Here is a 21,670-nt window from a genome sequence, read left to right on the forward strand (position 1 = left end):
AAATTTTGGATGAACGGCAAAACACGAAACAGACCAATATCCTCGACGATGAACATAATTGTTCCGTACTTATCAAAACAGTGTGGGTAACCGTAGGGGCCCATCACATAAACTGGGAGCTTCATAGACGAACCTTGCTCGCCCAATGCACGCTGTGCGAGCCTGCCGGTGAGTCCAACTCGTGGGCGAGTCACGATATGCAATGTTCGAACTCTGTTCGCACCAAGTTTCCTTTTTTCGTCGCCTTCGCTGTCGGTTGTATAGATGTCTCGTGAGTTGGTACCCAGATCTTTATTTTTTCGGGCACTAGTTTGCAGCTCCGTATCTTCAATTGAGGTGACGTAAAATAATGGAAGGTGCAAACACGTTTGTATTCCTGAATGTGGCATCCAAAGTTGAACGTATTGACCCGGCCGGATTTTCCAACACGGCGGGACGGTGATGTCTATCCATAATAGTCGGTTATATAAACTCACCACGGTATCTCGCCTCCTGTGGTGCCATGGCTTTAGCGACCAGACTGTTTGGATCCATACTATTCCGCTCAAGCTAAGCCAGAGACAAACACCACACAGTAAGACCCAGCGGTAGAGAGATTCTTCCTCGATCAAATGATAAGCTAAGGCGCCTACAGCGACAACGGCTAGTATATAATGGGCTTTCAATATGAGCTGCGTGTGACGGCGAAGAATCGCACCGTACGTCAGCGGCGGAATCACTAGAAGGCAACACCATGCCTACACTTCGTCAGCTAATACTTCAAGACAATATGAAATAGAAGATCCAATATATAAAAAAAAAGACCAGCTGGGTAATGCCTCTGAAACGTAGCAGACACTCACAACCAGTGTAATCGCGTGTACCCCTGACGTAAGAGCAGATATATGGTTCTTATTGATAATAACAGTTCCGTGAAGTAAGCAGTGAAGCACACATATTCGCCCGATCCATCTGTGGATCCAGGAAAACGTGCGCCGGCTGACATGGCAGGCATCGGCCGGAAGGCTAAATGTAAATCCACTGCATAGAGGGAGAAGATGGATGATCGCCAGAGAGCCAGAACGTTTCTGCACATCTGTCCAAGACGTTGTATGGAGACCGACTGTAAGGGCATTGGCTGTAACTAAAACAATAACTACCAAGCATTGTATGTAAGACGAGATGTCCATCCACCTCAAGATCTCTGGCACAGGGAACTCGGCAAGCCGTTGCAACTGCATGGAAACTTGAGGCACTTCGAGCACCCAGCAGGTACATCGCCGTCCAAGCCAGTACGCCAGCCAGGCTGCTAGCAAGAGGGAAGCATAGAGTCCGTACTTATCGGGAATAGAGGTCTTTAAAAACCAATCGTGAAATTTTGATGCAAGCGGCGGCATGCTGTTCGCCCCAAGATAACAGTCACCATACAGCGATGCTCTTATATGTGCAGTTCTACAAGGAGAGAAGGACATCGCTCAATTTCTATGAAGCTAGCAGACTTAATACGAATTAATTGTGGAAGATTGTCGCTCTTTGCACTCAAGATACTCTTGTCCAAAATATGGATGGCTTGGTTTTTCATAGTTATCCCGTCAAACATTATTCACGATATAATTTCTGCCAGTTTTGCTTACGGGTTTTCCGAAAATTCCCAATTATTGGCTGAAGTCAGTATGGAATTGCTCCTTCTGTCATTTCCTTGAGATTCATTTGGTGCATCTGTTTGATCACCAACGTCATTTGTTTTGCGGCGGAGGCATATTAGCGACTATGTTCAATCGAGACTCCAACTAGAGCAATAGAAATGGGTATTCTGGTGGGCGTGGTCACCTAAGAGGCATTGTTTTGCCGATCGCTTAGAAACTGTTTATGTTCACCTTGAGCCCTATGGACGCTCGTTTGAGCTGTGGTGGATTTATACTGCAAGTGGGTCTCAAAACACTCCTCACTCCTCACTTCTCGCCTCTGCCACTGAGACTTTGCCATGCTTAAAATTAGACTAAGGTTTAACAGCCGCCCATTGTCTAATAGGTTGCACCAGCTGATTTCTCAGTGGTGGATGACTCCTAAGTATTGCTTTGTTTGGAAGGTAACTGAGAGCGTAGGCTTTATTCAATTCTAAGTTGGGCAGCGGACATAGGTGAGCAACAAGTTTCAACATTCAGTTCTGAAACTAATATCTCGTATTCTTGACGTTTTGCTTTAGTTAGATGTTCATTGCGAACGGGCCCAGTTCAAAAAAAAGGATGCAAAACTCAGCAAGCTTTCAGTTCACTCTCGGTTTTAATATTAGCTAGGTAGAAGGGTTGAATATGGAACAAAAAGAATTTGGTTCAACAAGGTTCTGTTCTACCTGGCCAGAAATATTTCTACACATTGATTCTATTCGCCGTCCTAGATCCAAAACATATAAACGCAGAACATGCGCGACTGACTTCTAACTTGATTCATGGACAGATACATATCATGGAAAAGCTTACCCGCATATGATAGAAGGGACGGTTAAACAACTGCCATTCCTTTCCACCAGGCATAAGTCGAACCATAATATCAATATTGGCTGTCAAGAATGGCCGAAGCATTTCCATCTTATATCGATCTGGATTTCGAATCCAACCGATCACAATTTTGATGGTCACTAAATATCTAAACCGAAACTATACTAGACTTATTATCCGTATAAATGAAGAGCGTCCAGTAGTCTCAGCCAGTTATTTTGCAGGCTTCGATTTCTTCCAGACCTATATAACGACAATTACTGTCAGACAATATGTCCGTATCTGAGCCTCGTCAGGAACGATCTACAAAAAGAAAACGTGAATTTTCTGTCACGGATGATGGGTCTAGCTCAAGAGCATCTGAACACAAGGTGATGAACGAGACGAAAATTGTGCCGGGTGAATTCTAATATGACCTTTTAGACGACGGATATGGATGGAAAGACACATTCCCTCACGCATGAGCTGAATCGACTACGAGATAAAAACCTAGCGCTTGCTTCCAATGCAGTAGAACTGGTCTGGTTTTACCGGTGCTTGTGGGAATGCTATGTGACAGAATATTCAAAGAAAATTCGCATCGAAGAAGAGAATATCATGCTCCAAAAATCGAACGAACGGCTCGCAAAAGAGAATTTACAGTTGGGACGGCTCTGTACTGATAGGCAAGCGCTATTGTGCAGTTGGCAGCAGGCTTCTCAATCTGTGTGCCAGGGTATCCTGGGGGCTCTCCAGATTTGCGGACATTATCTCCCAGACGCACCAACTCAGTAATACAGTACTGTTTATCACGAGACAGCTTTACTCATATGGCACAGTCTTCGTGGAATTGGAAGGTTCTATGGTACAATCATTCACGAAACTGCTTTGACCAAAACACCCCGAGAGTGTCTTTCTAGCCCCATTGCCAAGGTCTTAGCGCAGATTAATCCATTGAGCAGTCCGCATCAAATTGAGGGACATAGTGTTATGCCCTATGTATAGTACTAGATCATCATACGTAATATTACAAGACGCCTACAAGAAATTCAGTTGTCGGAATTCTTCCTATGACCGAGGTGATCTAAATCATATAGAGGAAAGGGGTTAATACGTAGATAAAATTACAATATTGATATTTCCTAGCTTCTTAGTTCTGAATCCGAGGTCGATCTGGCCTACCCTATAAAATTAGGCCGTCTGCTAATATTGATTTAATCTCCCTAGCGTAGCACTTTACTAGGGAGCTTAGTGGTGGTATAATAACGAGATTAGCCAACTCATTACGAAATATTGAAATTTCACTTTTTTTTCTCATTTCAATTACATTTCAAGGGGCTGTTGGCTGCTGAGTCATTGTAGGCGGTGGAACTCTTGGGCCAATAGGAGCCATGGATTCATGGTTTTGCCAGCTTACTCTTCGAATATGTTGTAGCTCCTGGCAACAGATGTTAAAATATATATCTACAATATGCTTGGGATGTTCTCCCCCTTTCGTAACTACATGCCCTTGGAAATGGCTGAAAACTCCTCGGGAAAGGTTTCCTACACCGAGCTCGAACTTCAGAGGTTCTTTGAAATCATAAAGGGTGATAAAAAGGTAATAAATTGATTTGCGAATGCACTCTGTACTCCCCTGAATCCCTGATTATAGCTAGGTGCCCCAAGCAAAATGCCTCGGATGCTTGAAGATCCGGGCCAAAAACACCACACGTTAGAGCGAGCATGTTAACAAATGCACAAAAGCACAGGCTATGATGGATCCCGAGACCGCCACGGGGAAGAAACAGAAACTGCTAAGTTTTTATACTTTTTAGCCATCTCGGAGTATTGATCAGCTATTAGCCCAGGTCTGCTTTACCGGAGCCAGGCCCTTCAATCTCTTTGAACAGCAGTAGATGCGAGACCTTACTTACGCCTTAAGTCCCACATACCAAATTCCTTCCCGTCACCGAATCGCCGATGATCTGCTAGATGAAGCATATAATGGACTACGGGAGGAGGTGTTGAAGGAGCTGCGGAAAACCGAATTCTTGAATGTCACGGTTGATGAGACCACCAATATCCGATCTCAACGCGTGATTGTGATGACTATCACAACGCCAACTTCTTACTGTACGGTTTCATTCGTTACGGGGACGATATCTTCTGACAACCAAAATTTAAGAAATATTTTCCATTAAATCTAAACAATTCTATTACTAGCACTTCCTATGACCGGTGACTACTCCCACGAAGTCATGAACCTATGAGCCATTCCTATGAGATATTGCAGCCTTCATTCTGGGAGATATGAATTAGGGGTCCTAGGAGACTTCTACCGATTTCCTAGGATTGCCATATTATACTCCTGCAATCTGTTGTATACTCATAGGAACTTATCGCATATTCGTGGGAAATAGAAGCGGCCTCTCTATATTAGGGGTAGTCTAGGCGTAGTTCCTAAGACCGCGTAGTTGGTTCTTATGAAACAATACGTGGTTGTCACTAATACAAAGTTTGCAGATGTGATATACTTACGCCATCATTTAACCAAGGCAATCTACTATCGATTTTTGCAATATCTAAATTGAGACCTACAAACATGAGAGTACGTTAAGAGAGCCCCTATAACCCCTATTAACTAGATTGTTTCTCGGTGCAGCAGAATAATGTCTCTACAGTGGGTAATACATCCAACTTTGGCAACAGTGCTTCTCTGCTTAAGCATGGTCCGACTCATTTTGTCTTACTGGACTTTTCAGAGTAATCTGTTTTACCACAGACTGAACATCCTTGCGTCAACACTGATGACTACGTTGCTTCTCATACTCGTCGGTGTGAGCTGGAGCAGAGTTAGTGGTGATGGTTCTGCCGCCACCTTCCAATGGTTTACACATGGTTACTGACACGTCTCTGCAACATAGGAGCAGAAATCCTGACTGGAGTAGTCAGCATATTCCCTCCTTTACAGGAGGTACAGCAAACGAGACTAAGGCCTCCTCAAGGGAACTTGGCTGACCCATGGTTATAGTGCCTTCCGCTGAGCATTCTTTTCAATGAGCTCTGGCATCACACTAGAAATCAGGTCTATTGCACTGTTGTGGCGGCGGTCGCTGCCGCGAGTAAAGTGGCATGCTTACTTGTGGGAACTTACCTTTGCCCCCCTTTACGATTCGGTGTAGCTTGTTTGCTATGCTTGGACTACCTCTGCTTAGCAATTTTGTGCATATGGCTGTCTCGACAGGTGCCAACCGGTTATCGGTCCAAGTCACTGCTTAAACGCTTAGCGTACCAGCAAATTGGAGTATCGGCTCTTATGTTTTCAATTGCCGTTTTTGGCGTGGTATTTCATTGTTGGCTATTATCTCTGGAGGTAATCAGTTGAGACATACTTTTCCGACAGTCTCTAACAGCATACAGATACAATCGGCTTTCTGTACTCTTTGGGCGACTCGCCATGCACTCTCTGGTGCTGTGCGCGATCAGGTTGACGTAACATCAGTGGGTCATTGGCACCGTCCGGTTCAGCGTAATCAACTTTCCGGAGCTGATTATCACGTCAACCTAGCTGAAATTGCCATGGCCTAGGCATGATCAACGGACAGCAGTTACTGATTCATCAGGCATAATTTGTCGTAGCTAGAAAGATGTAGATAGGATAAGAGAGCATTATTCGTCTGGTGTGTGGAATGTAGTATTCTAATGCAAAAGAGTGCAATTCATGATCCACTCCCCCACCCACTCCTTCCTAGGCATATTCAACCTTAAACAATTGGACAGTTAGCCGAGTCTTTGTCGCAGCAACGCGAGCTCTCTAATTTATTTTCTGCAATGGGACGTCAAGCAATAGTTATACGTTTGTCGTACTATACCACTGATGATAGAAGCGCCTTGTAGTCAATCTATATGAAATGCTTAGTCTACCTGAATGAGACGGCTGTGTTCCTCTAGGATGAGTTTTAGGTCTTAAAAACATCTAGTATTAGAAAAGACCTTATCGCGATAGGTATAGTAGACCTAAAGGACTACTCACTAACGGGCTAGAGAGCTATATGCCAATTTGATTATTCTACTACGTTCTTAAGTCCCTTAGTGTCGGTCGCATCCCCTACAGCAGCAATATTCGAAATTGGCTTCCATGTTTTACACAGAGAAACTATCTTAAGCCCCACCGCCAAGACGATGGTTAAATCGCCTAGGCCATATTCGGCTAGGCTGCTGAACATCCTTGTTTTGAACGGTTCTTGACGTATGGTACGGAACATGTTACGTAGTACGGGCGCGCAAGTTACCCTTTTATTCGAAAAAAAAGAATTCAAGAACTGCCATACAAACCAAGGGCTCTTGCCAATTGGCTCTTGCAATCTGATATTTAATGAGTTTGTTAGATACGAGCTACTTCATGAATATTCATCTGGCAGTCTCGCTACTTGTGCTCGACGTATCCGGCGCATATAACAGACAATGTGTTTCATGAGCAGTTGATCCACAATCTTCACAAACGACGGCTATGCCACTTTGGCCCATGGGTAAAAGCCTTCTTATCATACAGCAGCACCAAAATCCGGATGCCAGAAGGGCTATCCGACAAGATCTTAACACCAACCGGCATCACACAGGGCTCGCTAACTTCGCCTATCCTCTACCTACTCTACAATGCCGACTTAATTGAGTATTGCGGCCACGGGGTGACAACCAAGGGATGGGTAGATGATGTTTGCTTCATGGCTTCAGGTCAGACTGAGAGAGAGTCCGTCAAAAAGAACTTTGGGGCGCGTGTCGTAAAGCCAATCAATGAGCGAAGCGACATGCCTCGGTGTTCGATCCAAAAAAAATGCCCTTGTGCACTTCGTCAACTCAAAAGAAATAGGCTCCGAATACACAACCCTCTGATTCTGCCAGAAACGACGGTCGAGGCTACTATTACGTCGGCACGAGACCGCGGGTTCAGGCTAGATCTGAGGCTTGAATTCAATTATCACCGTCATTTTCCAAATGAAAGCAACTCTAAAAGCGCCGCAACAATCTATTACGCCGTCATAATGAGTTTTGGCTTTTGTACGGGATCCCTTACCTTATGCTAATAGGACGCTACCTTATAGATTCCGTTAGCTTCTAGTAAAAACTACTTCTTACCCCACCGATGCTGCAACATTCGGGGACTTCGTTGATCAGCTTCTTAGGCATTGTGGAGGGTGGCCTGAGCCAAAGTCAGTTCTCGTTATGGACAACAAATCTTTTAGTTGTTCTGATTTAATAAAGAAAATTTGCACCGATGCAGGAGTAGAGCTGGTGTATCTGCTACCTTGCTCACGTGACTTGAATCCCATCGAGGAGATCCTTCTGGGAAAGCATTCATCAGACGGAACTGGGTGCGATATGAAGAAGACCCGGGACAAAGATTTCAGGCTTTCCTCGAGTGGTTTATTGAAATTGTTGGGTCTAGAAAGCAGAGTACTTTAGGTCATTTTAGACATGCTGGCGTAGTTATTGGGGGTTGTGAGGGCGAGGGCTCTAGCCGGGAAGGGACACGGCCCTCTCTTGGATCCGTTGACTCCCTAGTTGTATTTAGGAGACACTCTTTCCCTTCATTTCCTCCCTTTTGACCTCAAGATCCTCATTGAAATACACTCTTTTCCTCGAAGAACTGGCTTCTCAAAAGGTTAGTGATCAATCAGAATATTCTTGATTGCTATAGGGTTGGATCGGTGCATGTTATATGTATCATTAATTGCCATTGTGACTTTGTCTCCTGCTATTTCTACATGTCGGGGTGTACTTATCACTCTGATCTAATAATATACTGTAAGAGCTGTGTCAAACAGAAGTGATTTAATAGTCAATATAATGTCTCCAGTACCTCAATCCAGGGTTTCAACTTTTATTTGCAAGGAGTCAGGTAAATAAACACATACGTACATACATGCATACACACTGTACTATAGTATCTGGGTAAACCGACGTTGCAGAATAGCCTGCAGCTCTTGTCGCTTGACAGGCTTGACGAGGAAAGTGTTAATGCCAGAACCAAAAGCCTCCTTTTGGGCACCAGCACTATCAAGGCCAGTCAAAGCAGCTATGATTGTTGGAGGAAGTGCTTTTTGATCTGATTCGGACATTCCAGCACGGTGCTCTCTCTCTAAACGGCGAATTTCTCGTGATGCTTCAAAGCCATTCATGACGGGCATTGAGATATCTTATATGATCAGTATCGCAGGTTCACTAGAAAGAGAGGGGAGGAAGCGTGGCTAGCGTAAAAGAGAAGAATTGGGAATCTGGGATGATGTAGAAACATACCAATGATGACGATTTGAAATAACCCCGGATGAGCTCTGTATGTCTCAACTGCTTGCGCTCCGTCCCTGGCTGACTGGTATTTAAAGCCTTCTTTCTGAACATAGGCACAAAGTAGCTGGAGATTAACATCATTATCATCCACTAATAAGGCCGACGGGGCTTGAATCTCTGGTATATCTTGCACATGCTTGGAATTTGATGTTGGCCAAAGGGCATGCTCTTGATCCGCTCCAGGACGATCTGGATTTTGAGGCTGTAGACTTCTATCTTCCTCTATGCCCATGGTGTCTGCAGTTGGTCGCTTGCTGATCTTCATTCTATCTTCAGGTGGATCACTGGCTTCGATGTCCACCGGTAAATGGGAAGATTGGGGTACCTCTACCCAACGAGTCGGCTCGTCACTGGCGCGTCGTCCACTCTCTCGATCACGCTGTCGTTTTATGCACATGTTTATTGCTCGAGCTAATTTTCGAGGCCCACAAGGCTGGCTCACAAATTCAAAGAATTCCGTTTGGCCCCGGCTTTTGGAAGCAACAAACATGCGGTGAGCTTCTTCCGGCGATTGGCAGATGACGATGACGGGTGAGGTGCAAGCATCTCCGATATCGAAGTGGTAAGCGAGACCGAAGAGATTTCTTCCCCCTGTGTCCTCACAATCCAACTCCGTCTGGACAGCCAAGTAATAGTCAAAGGGTGCATGTTTCCCTTTCAAGGGCGATAGATTAGTCACCTCTAGACCAAACCAGTCACAACACATTCGCTCTAATGACGAGTACAAAGCCGTATCGCGTTGGGAACGGAGGGACTGTCCAAACCCTAAGATCCCAACTGTCTTTCCTTCAGTGTATTTTCTTAACGAAAGGACCGAGTTCGATGAAGAAGCATCTGATCTTGTGGTTGACTTGATAAGTGGTGTTTGAATTGAGATTTGAGTGCCCAATCCCTTGGTAGACTCAATTTCAATTGAGCCACCGAGCAATGCGACGGCCTGACGAACGATACTCAATCCTAGCCCGCTGCCGGATGCCAGAGGATCCTCTTGTTTGAACGGGCTGAAAAGGTCGTTCTGCAAAAACGTCGGTCCAATGCCCTTGCCGGTATCCTTTACGGTAATAGTAACGTCAAAGCCATCTCTTTGCTTGTTAGAGGACTTCCGTGAGGGTCCAGTGGAGCTTTGAGATGATTTCAATCCAATGTAGATGTACCCTGAGTGTGTATACTTGAGTGCATTACCAAAGATATTCATGAGAATTCGTCTCCAGGCCCCAGCGTGGGTGGAAAAATCCCACTCCGTGTCTGACTCAATATCAAATATGACCGTGACCTGATTGGCTCGAGGACTAACAGGATCCGCCTTGCTTGTTTCTCCAGCTGACCGCGATGAAGACTCCGTCAGGGCTGGGGGAGGCGCCTGTGGGTTATTGTAGAAGCAATACCCGGCGAATACACACTCGGTGACTTCCTCAAGGACCGCATCCAGCTCAACCTGCGAAATTGATGATTTCGCCCCAAGAGGCAAACTTCGCGACAGGCCTGGATTCTTCTTCCTGCGCCTTCCGATTTGAGAGGTATTGCCTTTCCTGTATTGATCAATGAATGTAAGGTCAAGCAGACTATTGATGGTATCTAGCAGAGTGCGACCACATGACTCGACCGTATGGACCATACCATGTTGTAGGGCATTCATGGCTGTGTCACTCAGAATATCGGCTGTACCCAGGATCCCGTGAAGAGGATTCCGCAGTTCGTGCGTGATGCTGCTGATCAAATTGGTTTTCGCCTTCTCCGCAACCTCCACGTCAACTCGGCGAATTTCAGCCATGATACTGTTTAGGAAAGCAGAGGTGTAGACGAGTTCATTCTCCAATGTGAAGATACGATCCGGCTCATTCGTCCAGATAAGCGTTCCAGCAAACCATCTGCTTCGGTCCGAGTCCCAGATAGGCAAAACGAGAATGTTTCTTGCATTAGCAAAGATTTTGATCAGATCATCAGCATGCTGCTTGAAGGCTGGATTGCGTCTCCGCTTGCTAGACGGGCGATCCTCCTTGGCATGAGAGGTTCCACCCTTTTCGGACTCCGATGACCTCTGCAAACGACGGTCACTGTCCTCAGAAACCGATCCCGCAGCGTTGTAAGTGAAAATCTTTCCGCGCGGGTATCGATGAATCAGCGAGGTAAATAGTGGTTCCGGTACCAAAATTGCATCACCAGCTCTTGCCTCGTCATTGATACTCGACACCCTTGAGCTTGAAAATCCTAAACATTGAGACACACCTGGATTGTCGGGATCGGAATCGTGTTCAGAGTCAGAGTCATGGTGCCGGGACGATGTTTCTGAGCCAGTGCTCTCGTCACTGCTTGACATGTGATCATTGGAACCGAAGCCAGACACCTTGCGCTTAGTTTGGTCGACAAGGCTTCCAAAGCGCTGACTGTTTGCATCAAGAAACATGACTCCCTCCGCTCCAATTGACTCCCTGAGTAGGTTTGCTGCGCGCGAAAATATGTTTCTGATACTTGCTGGAAGGGTGTCATCTTGTAAGCCACCACCTGCAAGTACGGCTCGCACAGAGTTGTCTTCTTGGGAGACCTCGATTCCAGGTTGTTGGCTATGGTTAGCTTCTTGGCTGTGCTTTACTCTATGGTCGGAGCTCGTTGATTGATGCCTCGAGGTCGAAGCATCCTTAGCCGGATCATTATTAGCCATCCCAGATGGTTCTCTGATGGCGAGACTTTTCTGGCCAGTTTCCTTCGCAAGCTCTTGCAGGATCTGTTGCTCAATGTTCAACTGACCCTCCGAAGACTCTCCGGATCTCTCTGATGCAAGATGCTGTGCGTGGGCCTCGTGCCATGAATCACGAAGTGTGCTCTTGCCTTCTATAAAACTGCCCAGTCCAACGATCATACGTTCGGCTCGGTGGCTTCTGCGTGTCGTTTCCATCATTACTAAGTGTTCCATCACGGTCGCCGCCATGTCCTGCATGAACTGAAGAGAGTGTTGATCGGGACCGGATGACCTCGGCTTGCTGTCCATCACACTCAAGGCACCAATTTTGAACCCCCGTGGGCTTATAATAGGGACCGCCATATAGAAACGCACTCCGGATAGCGCAGCCTGCAATTCGGTAGTCCTGAAACGCTTATCTTGGGACACGTCCAAAATAATCAAGGTTTTATCATTGACAACTGCACCATCCACGCTATATCCACTAGGCGACGTTGACTCGACAAGGTGACAAATGCCCCTCTCTTTTGGGAATACGCAGCATCCCAGCCCTAGTCGCTCAGGTCCATTTGCGAAGTGGCCACCGATGAGACTCAACGTCGGAGTGGCTTCTGCCAACACGTGTTGATGGGTGCGGTCAAACAAAGAGATAAAGGCTCGCTCCGTGCCTAGCCGAATCGCTCCTAGCTGGGCGTACGAAGTCAAGGCAGAGTCTTGAGACGGCTGTGGAGTGAAGTCATCACCACTGGCACGGTCGAAGGGGGCATAGCGCGATGTGGAATGCTCGCGCGGAATGTATCTATTAGCGACCGAGGTATAGTTAGCCAAGTTCATTTATCACTGCCATTTCTTGAACGTAACCGGGGGCAAAATCATACTTGTAAAATTCTCGCTCTTGTGCCAGTCTATAATGCGACTGCGCACCGACGCCTATGATTGCAGCCATGGCCAACGAGCCTTGTGTGAGAAAAGCAAATGTCGTAGTGGAAATGAAACTGGAGTGAGGTGGGATATAAGCATCTGAAGCGAGGCACTATCCTTGGCGGCCCGACATTCCACCAATCAAGACATCGGCATTAATATCACATGATCTGAAATTCTGCTGTGACTTCCCGGCATCTAAATTGAAATTGATAGTAAATACGCGCATTTTAGCAACCGAAATGGCGAATGTATCACCGGCAAGCGCATCTAATGCTATATGACTGAAACTCAGTCAGGCTATGTAGGTAGCAATCTTGTAAATCGGCGTTCCGTTCCCTCGCTTTCTGTCGAGAAGCCTTCTTTGACTATTTCTTAGAGATCAACGCTCTCATAATCCTAGAGGTTGTTACACATGTTCCAAATTCCTCTTACAGGGAAAAAGTTCCATCCCATTGAGGTAGAGATCCGGCTATTCCAACAGGTGTTCACAGAGAGACTTTCACATTGATTATGTGATAGCGCGCGGTCTGTCGGCTCGAATGGGAGAAGCTCTGGTATCGCCGAAATGCCGCAGGTTGCTGCGGATGGTGGTAGCAGAATGCGGGCTGCAACCAGCCGCCTCAGCGATCTGCTCAAGATCAAATCGCTTATGAGTAGCAGAGGGCAGATTTGGGGTCATTCTACGCCGTGGGTGTTCATCTGATGGTGGGGTCGAAGTAGTGTAAGTTTCAACAAATTCAAGACTCGGGCAGGTAGTACACGTTCCAGGAAGTGTATTGGCGAGACGCATAATCAGATGTTCAGCTCGTATTGGTCTTGTCAGATATTTTACATTTCCATTCTGACGGACAGGGATGATATGCAGGTTACCTGCACCAGTCCTAGAGAGGTTTAGCCGTGGCCTTGGCCCAAGGGGTTGACAGTTTCTGTGTGTAAAACATGGAAGCCAATTTCGAATATTGCTGTATATTAACTACACTTAATGGCTCTAGAACCATGATATAGCTATTCGTGACTAGTCGATATCGTACACCTTTAGATATGATCTTATAGATCCTTAGTTTGCTTATTGCCTAGTTCGCGTACTTGGATAGTTAGCTCTCCTAATAGATATAGAAGAGCTCTTCCGTATTAGTATAGCTATACTAAACGAGTGTGAGGACAACTGTACTGCGACGTTATACTGCGCTTGCGTGCCTGATTGTTAAGGCATATACTGCCACACCGCTGCACACTGATCATATGCATGAACGCATAGATGGGCGGGGTAAATGGCCTGTAAATAAATACCTCGCTGACACCTGGGTTCCAGGGGCCAGCGATCAGTCTTGGAAATATACAGAGTCGCACCCAAAGGCTTCCCGCGAGTTTCTATTGCCCGAATCCGTAAAACAACCAACCCAGGGGTATTGAGAACTACTTCTGACAACGAGCTCCTGTAAAGAACTACTTGTCAGGATAGTCACCTGTTGGTCAGGTGAAGAATGATGTTCCTAATTGTTGAAGCGATACAGAGCCGAAAAGGCACAGAAACGGGTACGATTCAGTGGGGATTTTGGACACACTGATTCTTAACAGAATTAGCTCAAACCATAGTTCTGGTGCGCTTATAAAACAAGAGCGGGGTAATTGCACGTGAGCAATATATGACGTCACGTGATATCAGTTCTGAATGCCCTCACAGAATTCCAATATGTCACAGCTCCCTAACCACCTTTTTAATTCTTACATCGTATGCATCGTTAAGCGAGGCTACTCGCTTAGCAGCCTAGTGACGGATAACTCACTAGAGCGAGTCTAGTATAGAGACTTTCGTAGGCTATTAGATAGACATTACTAATCTAAAAGAAAGATTGAGTAAGATATAGATTTGAAATAACTACTCATAAAGCTAATAAATAGAGGGGTAAAGTTAAGAAGGGGCATACGATATTTTGAAAGGTTAGAAGATTAATTAGGAGGAGAGGAAGCGGAAGACGGAAATTGTTTATAGGTGTTAATAGGAGCGAAGGAGATTTTTACTAATAGGTGAGAGACGGAGCGGGGTTGCCGATAATGGTTCGTTATAACAATGGCCCATTTTTTACTATTAGTCGATACGATAATGTCTTGGAGCCACTGACTTTTGCGGTGCTACAGCTTGCAAGACTCCCACAGTCGTCGGTATATCCTCACAAGTCGCACAGCCTAGGCTGCCAGTATTGGGTCTTCGTGGTGTAGCTGTTTGAGTGTATCTAGGGCTGGCCGCAAGGGTTCGGTAACTCGATTTTTTCTCTCTGGGGTATGATTTCGCCAGACTTTCGAAGACATGACGCCGCAAATCCACGACTGCCTTCAGGTCAAACCATTTCCATTTGTGTGAGAGACCCAAAATGAGGCTGTCGGAAAACGTATATTTTTAGACGCATCAAGAGTAATAGTCAGGAGTTACATGTTTTTCTGAGAGCCTCAAGAAATACACTTTCGATTACGCAAAATTAGCCTGCTGCCCCGTATGAGACAGTGATCAACCTGATGCCCCCTCGTGGTGTTTCTCAATGGTCACTATCTTATCTTTCGTTCCCAAGAAGTTGAATGCGAGAGAAATAACTTCAAAGTTCAGAAATCCAACTGGATCCAAATAAGAAGGGAGGCAGGAATAAGCACTATTCTTGTCCATCCGGCCCCTCTCCCCACCGAAAAATACGTGCTAGGTGTCCTGCAGCATTTTATTGATATGAATTCCACGTGCATACAGTAGTCTCTGGATTCTTGAACGCCCGGTCCGATCGGTTTTAACAGCGATAAATTGCTTATGCCTACAAATCCACTCAAATTCGTTCTTAACATCCATGAAGCGTGGGTCATTTCAATGTGTTGTGATATATCGTATTTCACCGGAATCGATTCCTCGCCTCCACGAAATTACTAGGGTTGATTGGAAATCAACTGGGGGTTGCATGCTGTATATAAACCCTCAAGTTTCCAGTCTACAGAATACAAGCAATCTTCCTCTGAATAATAACACCGTGGATTCAGAGGTCTTGTGTAATCAATGCCAGTTGAATACACGGTATTTCCCTCGTAATTCTAATATATGTTTTTTAGCTCTTAGTTCCCTATATTTCACATAATCCTACGACTTGATCGGTCTACTACGTCGGTCTTGATGACAACTTATAAATCTGCGTCTGTTGTATTAAAGGAGAAATTCTCACCGACGCGGCTCGAATTCGAGAAGAAGAGGTCAGAAAATGCGTCGACGTCTGTGCAATATCACTCCTCCCGCAAGTGCTCCCAGTCTCCGATGCACATACTCCTCCTGCCAAACGAATTGATTTATCACATATTTGACTATCTGCCCACTAAGGATGTCGTTACATTCTCATGTTGCCGCTGGGACTTTTTTAGAGGCGTAATCAATTTATTGGAAAAAAGAGTAGGATCCCCACTGCAAGGTCTTCAAGTATTCGTGGAACTCTTTGAGAGGGAGAATTGGTCTCGAATCCGGCTACGTGAGATCGTCAGAGAGTCCAGCCGTTACGAGTCACCGATTCTCCACACCTGTATCAGTTCTCGGCTCGGGAAAGTGGCTTGCCAATTTTTGCGATATAACCCCCAAAGGCTATTTGACATAGACAAACTACTTATGACAGCTCTACATCTCTCCGTGCTTCACGGTGCCTCCGATGTGATCCGGGAAATTCAGGTCATACTTTGCGACCTGCCGGAACATGACAGGCTGGATTATGTCAATCGACAAGATGAAGTCAGAAGTTCCGCCCTTGAATATGCCGTACAAGCAGATCAAAAAGTGCGCAACAAATATATAGTAGATATTCTCCTCAGCCTCGGAGCAGATATCGATCAAAGAGATCGAGTTGGATGCACCCCGCTCATGAATGCTTGTTATTACGGATGGGATGAAGTAGTAAACTGCTTATTGAAACAGGGCGCTGATACTACTCTTGTCGACAATTTCACACTTTCGGTGCTGGAATATATCATGATTGGCGATTCTCAGTCCAAAAGCAGCTACCTTCGGCGTTTGGCTTCCTCTACCAACCAGAGGCAATTGAACCGGGCTCTGAGGCATTCATTCAATAATAGAAAGGAGTTCCTCGGAATATTGGTGGATTGTGGTGCAGACCCGAACTACGTTGGGCTATCGAAGGAAATAGTTGCCAATAATACCCAACAGCAACAGACGCTAAGTGAATGCCATGGTGAAACCGAAAAAAATGCCGTTGCCCTTATGTCATAGCAGCAAGGTCAGTCAAAAACATGTATAAAGACAGAGCTACACACTAACCACCCTAAGCGTAGAAGGGAGAGAAAGACACCAAGATCACGTGGACGATGTCAGGAACACTGCCAAGGGCCTTGACTCCTCTCAAGCCGCTGAGCAGCTAAGAAACATTGATGTCAAAAGTGCGCACCGCTCGTTCACAACGCAGGAGAACCCAAGAGGGAGACAGTTCAAGTGGGATCCAGAAAAGTGTCCCAGCTCGGACGAGATGAAAATGACCTCTCGAAATGGAAAAACAACCGACTACTTATTTTCGGATTCGAAATCTAATGCTCCCCGTAATTATCCAGATGGTGAACTAGACACGCCTTCTCGATATGATGATTTTGAATCCAATGACGATTCCGAGGCTGTAAACAGTTATTCTCAACGCCTTGGCCCAGGCAAAACCCATATGGAAGCCGCCAAAGGAAATAGAACGCGGTACCTCAACTCATATGGTCCACGGAGTAGTGCCATAATCATTTGGGAATCAGTTCTGGCGGTCAGGCAATCTGCAAACGTGGTAAAACTTCACAGAAACGCCCTTCACAGAATGCTTGAGCAGTATAGTGAAAGCATCCCAAGTTTGCGAAGAAAAGTCGACCAAATGATAGCAGTTGCATGGCACCCTGAAGGTGAAATACCTCAGATACAGGACCTTCTCGTTCTAGCTGAAGAACTAAACCCCGAAAATAAAACCAAGATATCAAAATATCAATTCCCATTCACCACCGTTTTAGTGAAGTGGAAAGAGGAGTTTTACTGGTTGTCACCACGTTGGCTAAGCCGGTCAGAATACAAGAGGCTCACAGGCACCGGGAAGAAAATCAGTGCAAATACAGACTGTGAGATCTATCGCATCGCTTGCCTTCAGCTCAAAAGATTCAATGATCGGACAAATCATGTTGAGAGGGCCAGGGATGTCGGGGTGTAAATGTGCCCGTCCAACGCAATATAGCTGACTGCTGCCAGACAAGTAGGGAGGTTGAAAGCTCCGCGGAATTGGACGAAATTAAATTGGGAAGCGCAGTCGCATTACAATGGATTTGGAGAGGAGATTACATACTCTTTTTCTTTTGTATTTAATTATCTATTAAATCAAGTTTATTGTCCATTACAGTAGTAGCACATTAGTTGTCTTCAATAATGAGATGTATGCAGGATATGGTTTAATAGGAATTTTGGCCGCACTGGCTACTCAGAGCTGTTCGCCATACTCGATGGGGACGACTGTTCAAGTGAGTGCTAACGTACATATAAGCAACCAGTTATGGACTAAAAAGATACTGATCGATCTCTAGGCTTCTCTATAAATGGGACACGCACAGATTTAGCTACGCTTAAGCTTTTTATATGCGGCACCGAGAATGGGCAACAGGTGGCTTGGGTAAATCCAACCCAAGGCAGTGGTATCACCAGTGGTCTCGGCAGTGTGTCTTTCGTAAACCAACAATGTGAATCTTTCTACTACGTGCTTGATTACGGTTGCTATGTCGGCAGCAAGTGCATAGTCCCGCTTCCGCTCTCTTAATAGGATTGGCCTTGAGCACTCTTGCCTTGAAACACACTATCCATGATACGATTCTCTCTAGGATAATTTATATTACTTGATGGCGTACACTACTGCCCCCGAAGCGATGAATAGGAGAGAGAGGAAACGAGGTTCAAAGAGCTAGTTGGTACAGGCATCGAAATTCAGGAACAATTATGTCAGATAAAAAAACAGTGACGGACACCACGCCTAGCACAGGAAAAGGTACAGTAAAAGGCTTATTCAGGGCAACGGTGTCATACTAATGATGGTAGGACGTAGGGTATGTAAACACAGATAGTCAGGAAGCGCCGAAGTAGTAGTGTTTAGATCATAGCGAACGAGAATGAGGCTTGGCACAGTTTCACCCCTACGTATAGAAGTCCAACTTCGTGTATCGCTGTGCTATTCTGTAGGGACTCTACTGTATCGGGTCAAAAGAATACAGCGTGTCCTAGTATGGAGCTTATTATATCGAAAACAGAAAAAGTAGTACAGCAACTAGAAACCCTAGCCGCACTCCGCCAAAAAAAATGAAAGGACGAGCGATGTCTTGTTCAGCGATTCCAATCGACACCATGCAATATGGGGCAAACGAATCCCTTTTTGGCTTACAGAGAAAGGCAGCCGAGCTGATGGAGTTATTTCAAGGAAACCATTTCTAGGGCTGTCCCTTAGGGCATGCCATTTCTTTGGTCCCATCGACCAGACAGTGGCAGGTAACCCTACTAGACGCATTACAATAGTTGGTTGGTTGGTTGGTTGATGTCATTTCCTAACCCCTCGTCGAAGTTGATTTTCCCAACTAAACTGAAATACGAGTCCGTGCCCAGCCTAGTGGGTTGTGGTTTAGAATTCAATCTATCGAAACGATATGCAGGCTACCACTACTGTGTAAATACATGATATGTGTTCCACTGTGAATTTGCAGGCTTCCTGAACAGTGAACTTTGAGCCACGCCTAGTAAGGCCTGTGATTGTCTCCACTTTAACATGTGAAAAGGCTGAGGTACTCCACCCCGAGTTGTTGTGTCTCTCCATAGAGACGCGATGGTGGTTATTGTTGTGCCGGCATTGAGACTCGAACAATACCTACAGAATGAAGAGTGACCAAATTCGTCATGCTGCAGGTCACCACGGGGCGCTAACCACTTGCACTACCGCTGCTGGTACGCATTACATAAATGCCACCTGTACTACGAAAACCACGGCTCTGATCACCGAGATACATACTCAGCATAGAGCTTTCAGGCGTAGCGCACCTTTTCACGAAGACCAGAAAGAGCACGCTGTCAAACAGACCAGGAAAAAATCGGGGTGGTGCTAATTCAGAAGGAGCCATAGACCACCAATTATGCTTTTGGCACAACCTTCTGGGTCGATAAATCTGGACTATGTTGCGAGCCCACATATTTCGACATTCCTTCTTCTATCAACATAGCTGCATATACAGCCTTACCACACAATAGTGCAGCAAATGTACTTGGTTAAAGGCTATACGCATGTTTTCCATTTGTTACACCATATATGAAACGGTACCCAACTTATTACTTTCTGACGAAGGATTGAAATATAAATATTAGCAGTGGTCCGCTCAGCTACAAAAAGTCTAGTTATTTGTGTAAACTCGCATAAGACAATATTTCTCTCTATTATGACCGACAATGCTTCAGGCGGACTGAAAAGGTTAATTAAGAAACAAGATCTATGGCTTCACATACTGTAGTTTGGACCTTGTTGCTTTTAACTGCAACATTGGTGAGAACAATTTGCTTACGCTCTGCTGAACGGTCTTTGACGTGACTTCAGGTATCTGGCCTAGTTATTCGCTCAGAAATCTTTGATATTGGTAGCAAAGATAGAGTATGCCCTCTTCCGGATTTTTATTGTTTTCACCAGGACACTTACTACCTTGCCGAATTCAGGAGTCCACATCGCCCGTTTCACGCTATGAAACTCCAACCTTTGCTTCAAGCCTAGGTATGCTATGAACAGAAATGAGATTGAACTCAGAAGTTAACTGGAAATATGTTCAGCACGCGCTAAGGGTTTTCACAATCATCCACGTGCTCACCATCGCACGCTACACAAATCACGTAAAAATCTAATGTGACGACAGCGGACCGAACTTTCTTGCCCAATATTCAACTAATTTCGAGACGAAGGGCTTGAATATCACTACGTACCCCGAAAGTCTCAGAGGCCTAGAAGACAAAATAAATGTTTTGATTATTCTAAGACCAAGTTTGTGGTGTCGTCTTGTTGGACATTGTCAGAGATGAGCTAGATGGAATGAAGGGTTGACACCACTGCGACACCTTATCGCATGATAGTTACATAGCGAGTAGATGAATACTTAGTAATCATAGTCTGGTCTAGTTAATGTATTTCACTAGTGAGTGGGCCACACCACCGAGTGGGCCACCGCATAACACCATATTAAATGCCCTTTTTACAATCTCATATCTCAACAACCACCACTTTAAGTTATCCTCGTATAAGTATATTGCTATCGATAAATATTCTCTATAATCTAGATGAATATTAAAGGAATCCAAAAATTAGATAATAATAATACCATAAATTACCTTATAATTTAGCAATGTGGGCTAGAAATATATATATCGCAACTATTGCGTCCTCGAAATTTCCTAGATTCAACCTAGGTAGTAAATAAACCATATAGAACATGTCCTTAGAGATTGCCATCTATACACACACACACAATTTATTAACGCCCGGCGGCTAAGCCGAAAAGGCAACTATCCCTGATCTAGCCATCTATACACACACACACAATTCATTAACGCCCGGCGGCTGAACCGAAAGGGCAACTATCGTTGGTCTAAATATACATGCCTCAGCTAATGCTATGTCTCCTTGGAGCCCGTACAATATTCTTTATAGTATATGTCATCTCAGATGTCAATATCTTAGCGGGACCTTGTGGGTTAGTGTTTAGTTAGTAGACTTTCTTGAAGGCGCTTCTTCAAGTGTTCAACATCCTATCCTCGGCAATTGAAGCGCGTCTACCGTCTCTGGCACAAGGTATTTGGTGGGGTTAGATGGGGATGGGGTGGGGTGGGGTGGGGTTAATTCGTGTTGGTCGACACGGTTAAGCGGCGTCGAGTCGGCCCGTGGCGATTGCAAACCGTATCGCGGCTCGCACTGCTTCCAAATTCGGCTTCCAGTTCTGGTCATCCAAAGGCGATTTTCCGCCCAGGAAAAATGATATGTTGCCTCGGTGAGTGTGGGTACATTGCAGCATTTCCGTCCGGTGTGTGGTCCACCTCTGACATCGAAAGAGGAAGTGGTCCACGGTCTCTCTTGCTTGTCCACATGCACACTGATCTGACTCTGCGACGTTGATTCGGTAGAGGTATCCATTGAGTCTCGCCATGCCAGTCCGGAGTTGGGCTAGCACGCTCGCTTCTTTCCACGATAATCGATCGTACAGCTTCCGCGTATGTTTCCCTGGGAGT

At 45.4% G+C, this 21,670-nt stretch overlaps 1 protein-coding gene across 1 annotated transcript; it reads right to left on the minus strand.

Moving 5' to 3' along the window:
- Window positions 1-8,377: 8,377 nt before the first annotated feature.
- On the minus strand, window positions 8,378-12,409 carry PFLUO_LOCUS5869 (uncharacterized protein; the record flags this gene model as incomplete). Its single annotated transcript, XM_073783357.1, has 3 exons — window positions 8,378-8,634; window positions 8,736-12,262; window positions 12,342-12,409. The coding sequence occupies 3 exons, from the start codon at window positions 12,407-12,409 to the stop codon at window positions 8,378-8,380; spliced, it is 3,852 nt and encodes a 1,283-aa protein (XP_073639920.1).
- Window positions 12,410-21,670: the final 9,261 nt, after the last annotated feature.

Source organism: Penicillium psychrofluorescens (genome assembly GCF_964197705.1).
Source record: "Penicillium psychrofluorescens genome assembly, chromosome: 4".
Classification (NCBI taxonomy): Eukaryota; Fungi; Ascomycota; class Eurotiomycetes; order Eurotiales; family Aspergillaceae; genus Penicillium; species Penicillium psychrofluorescens.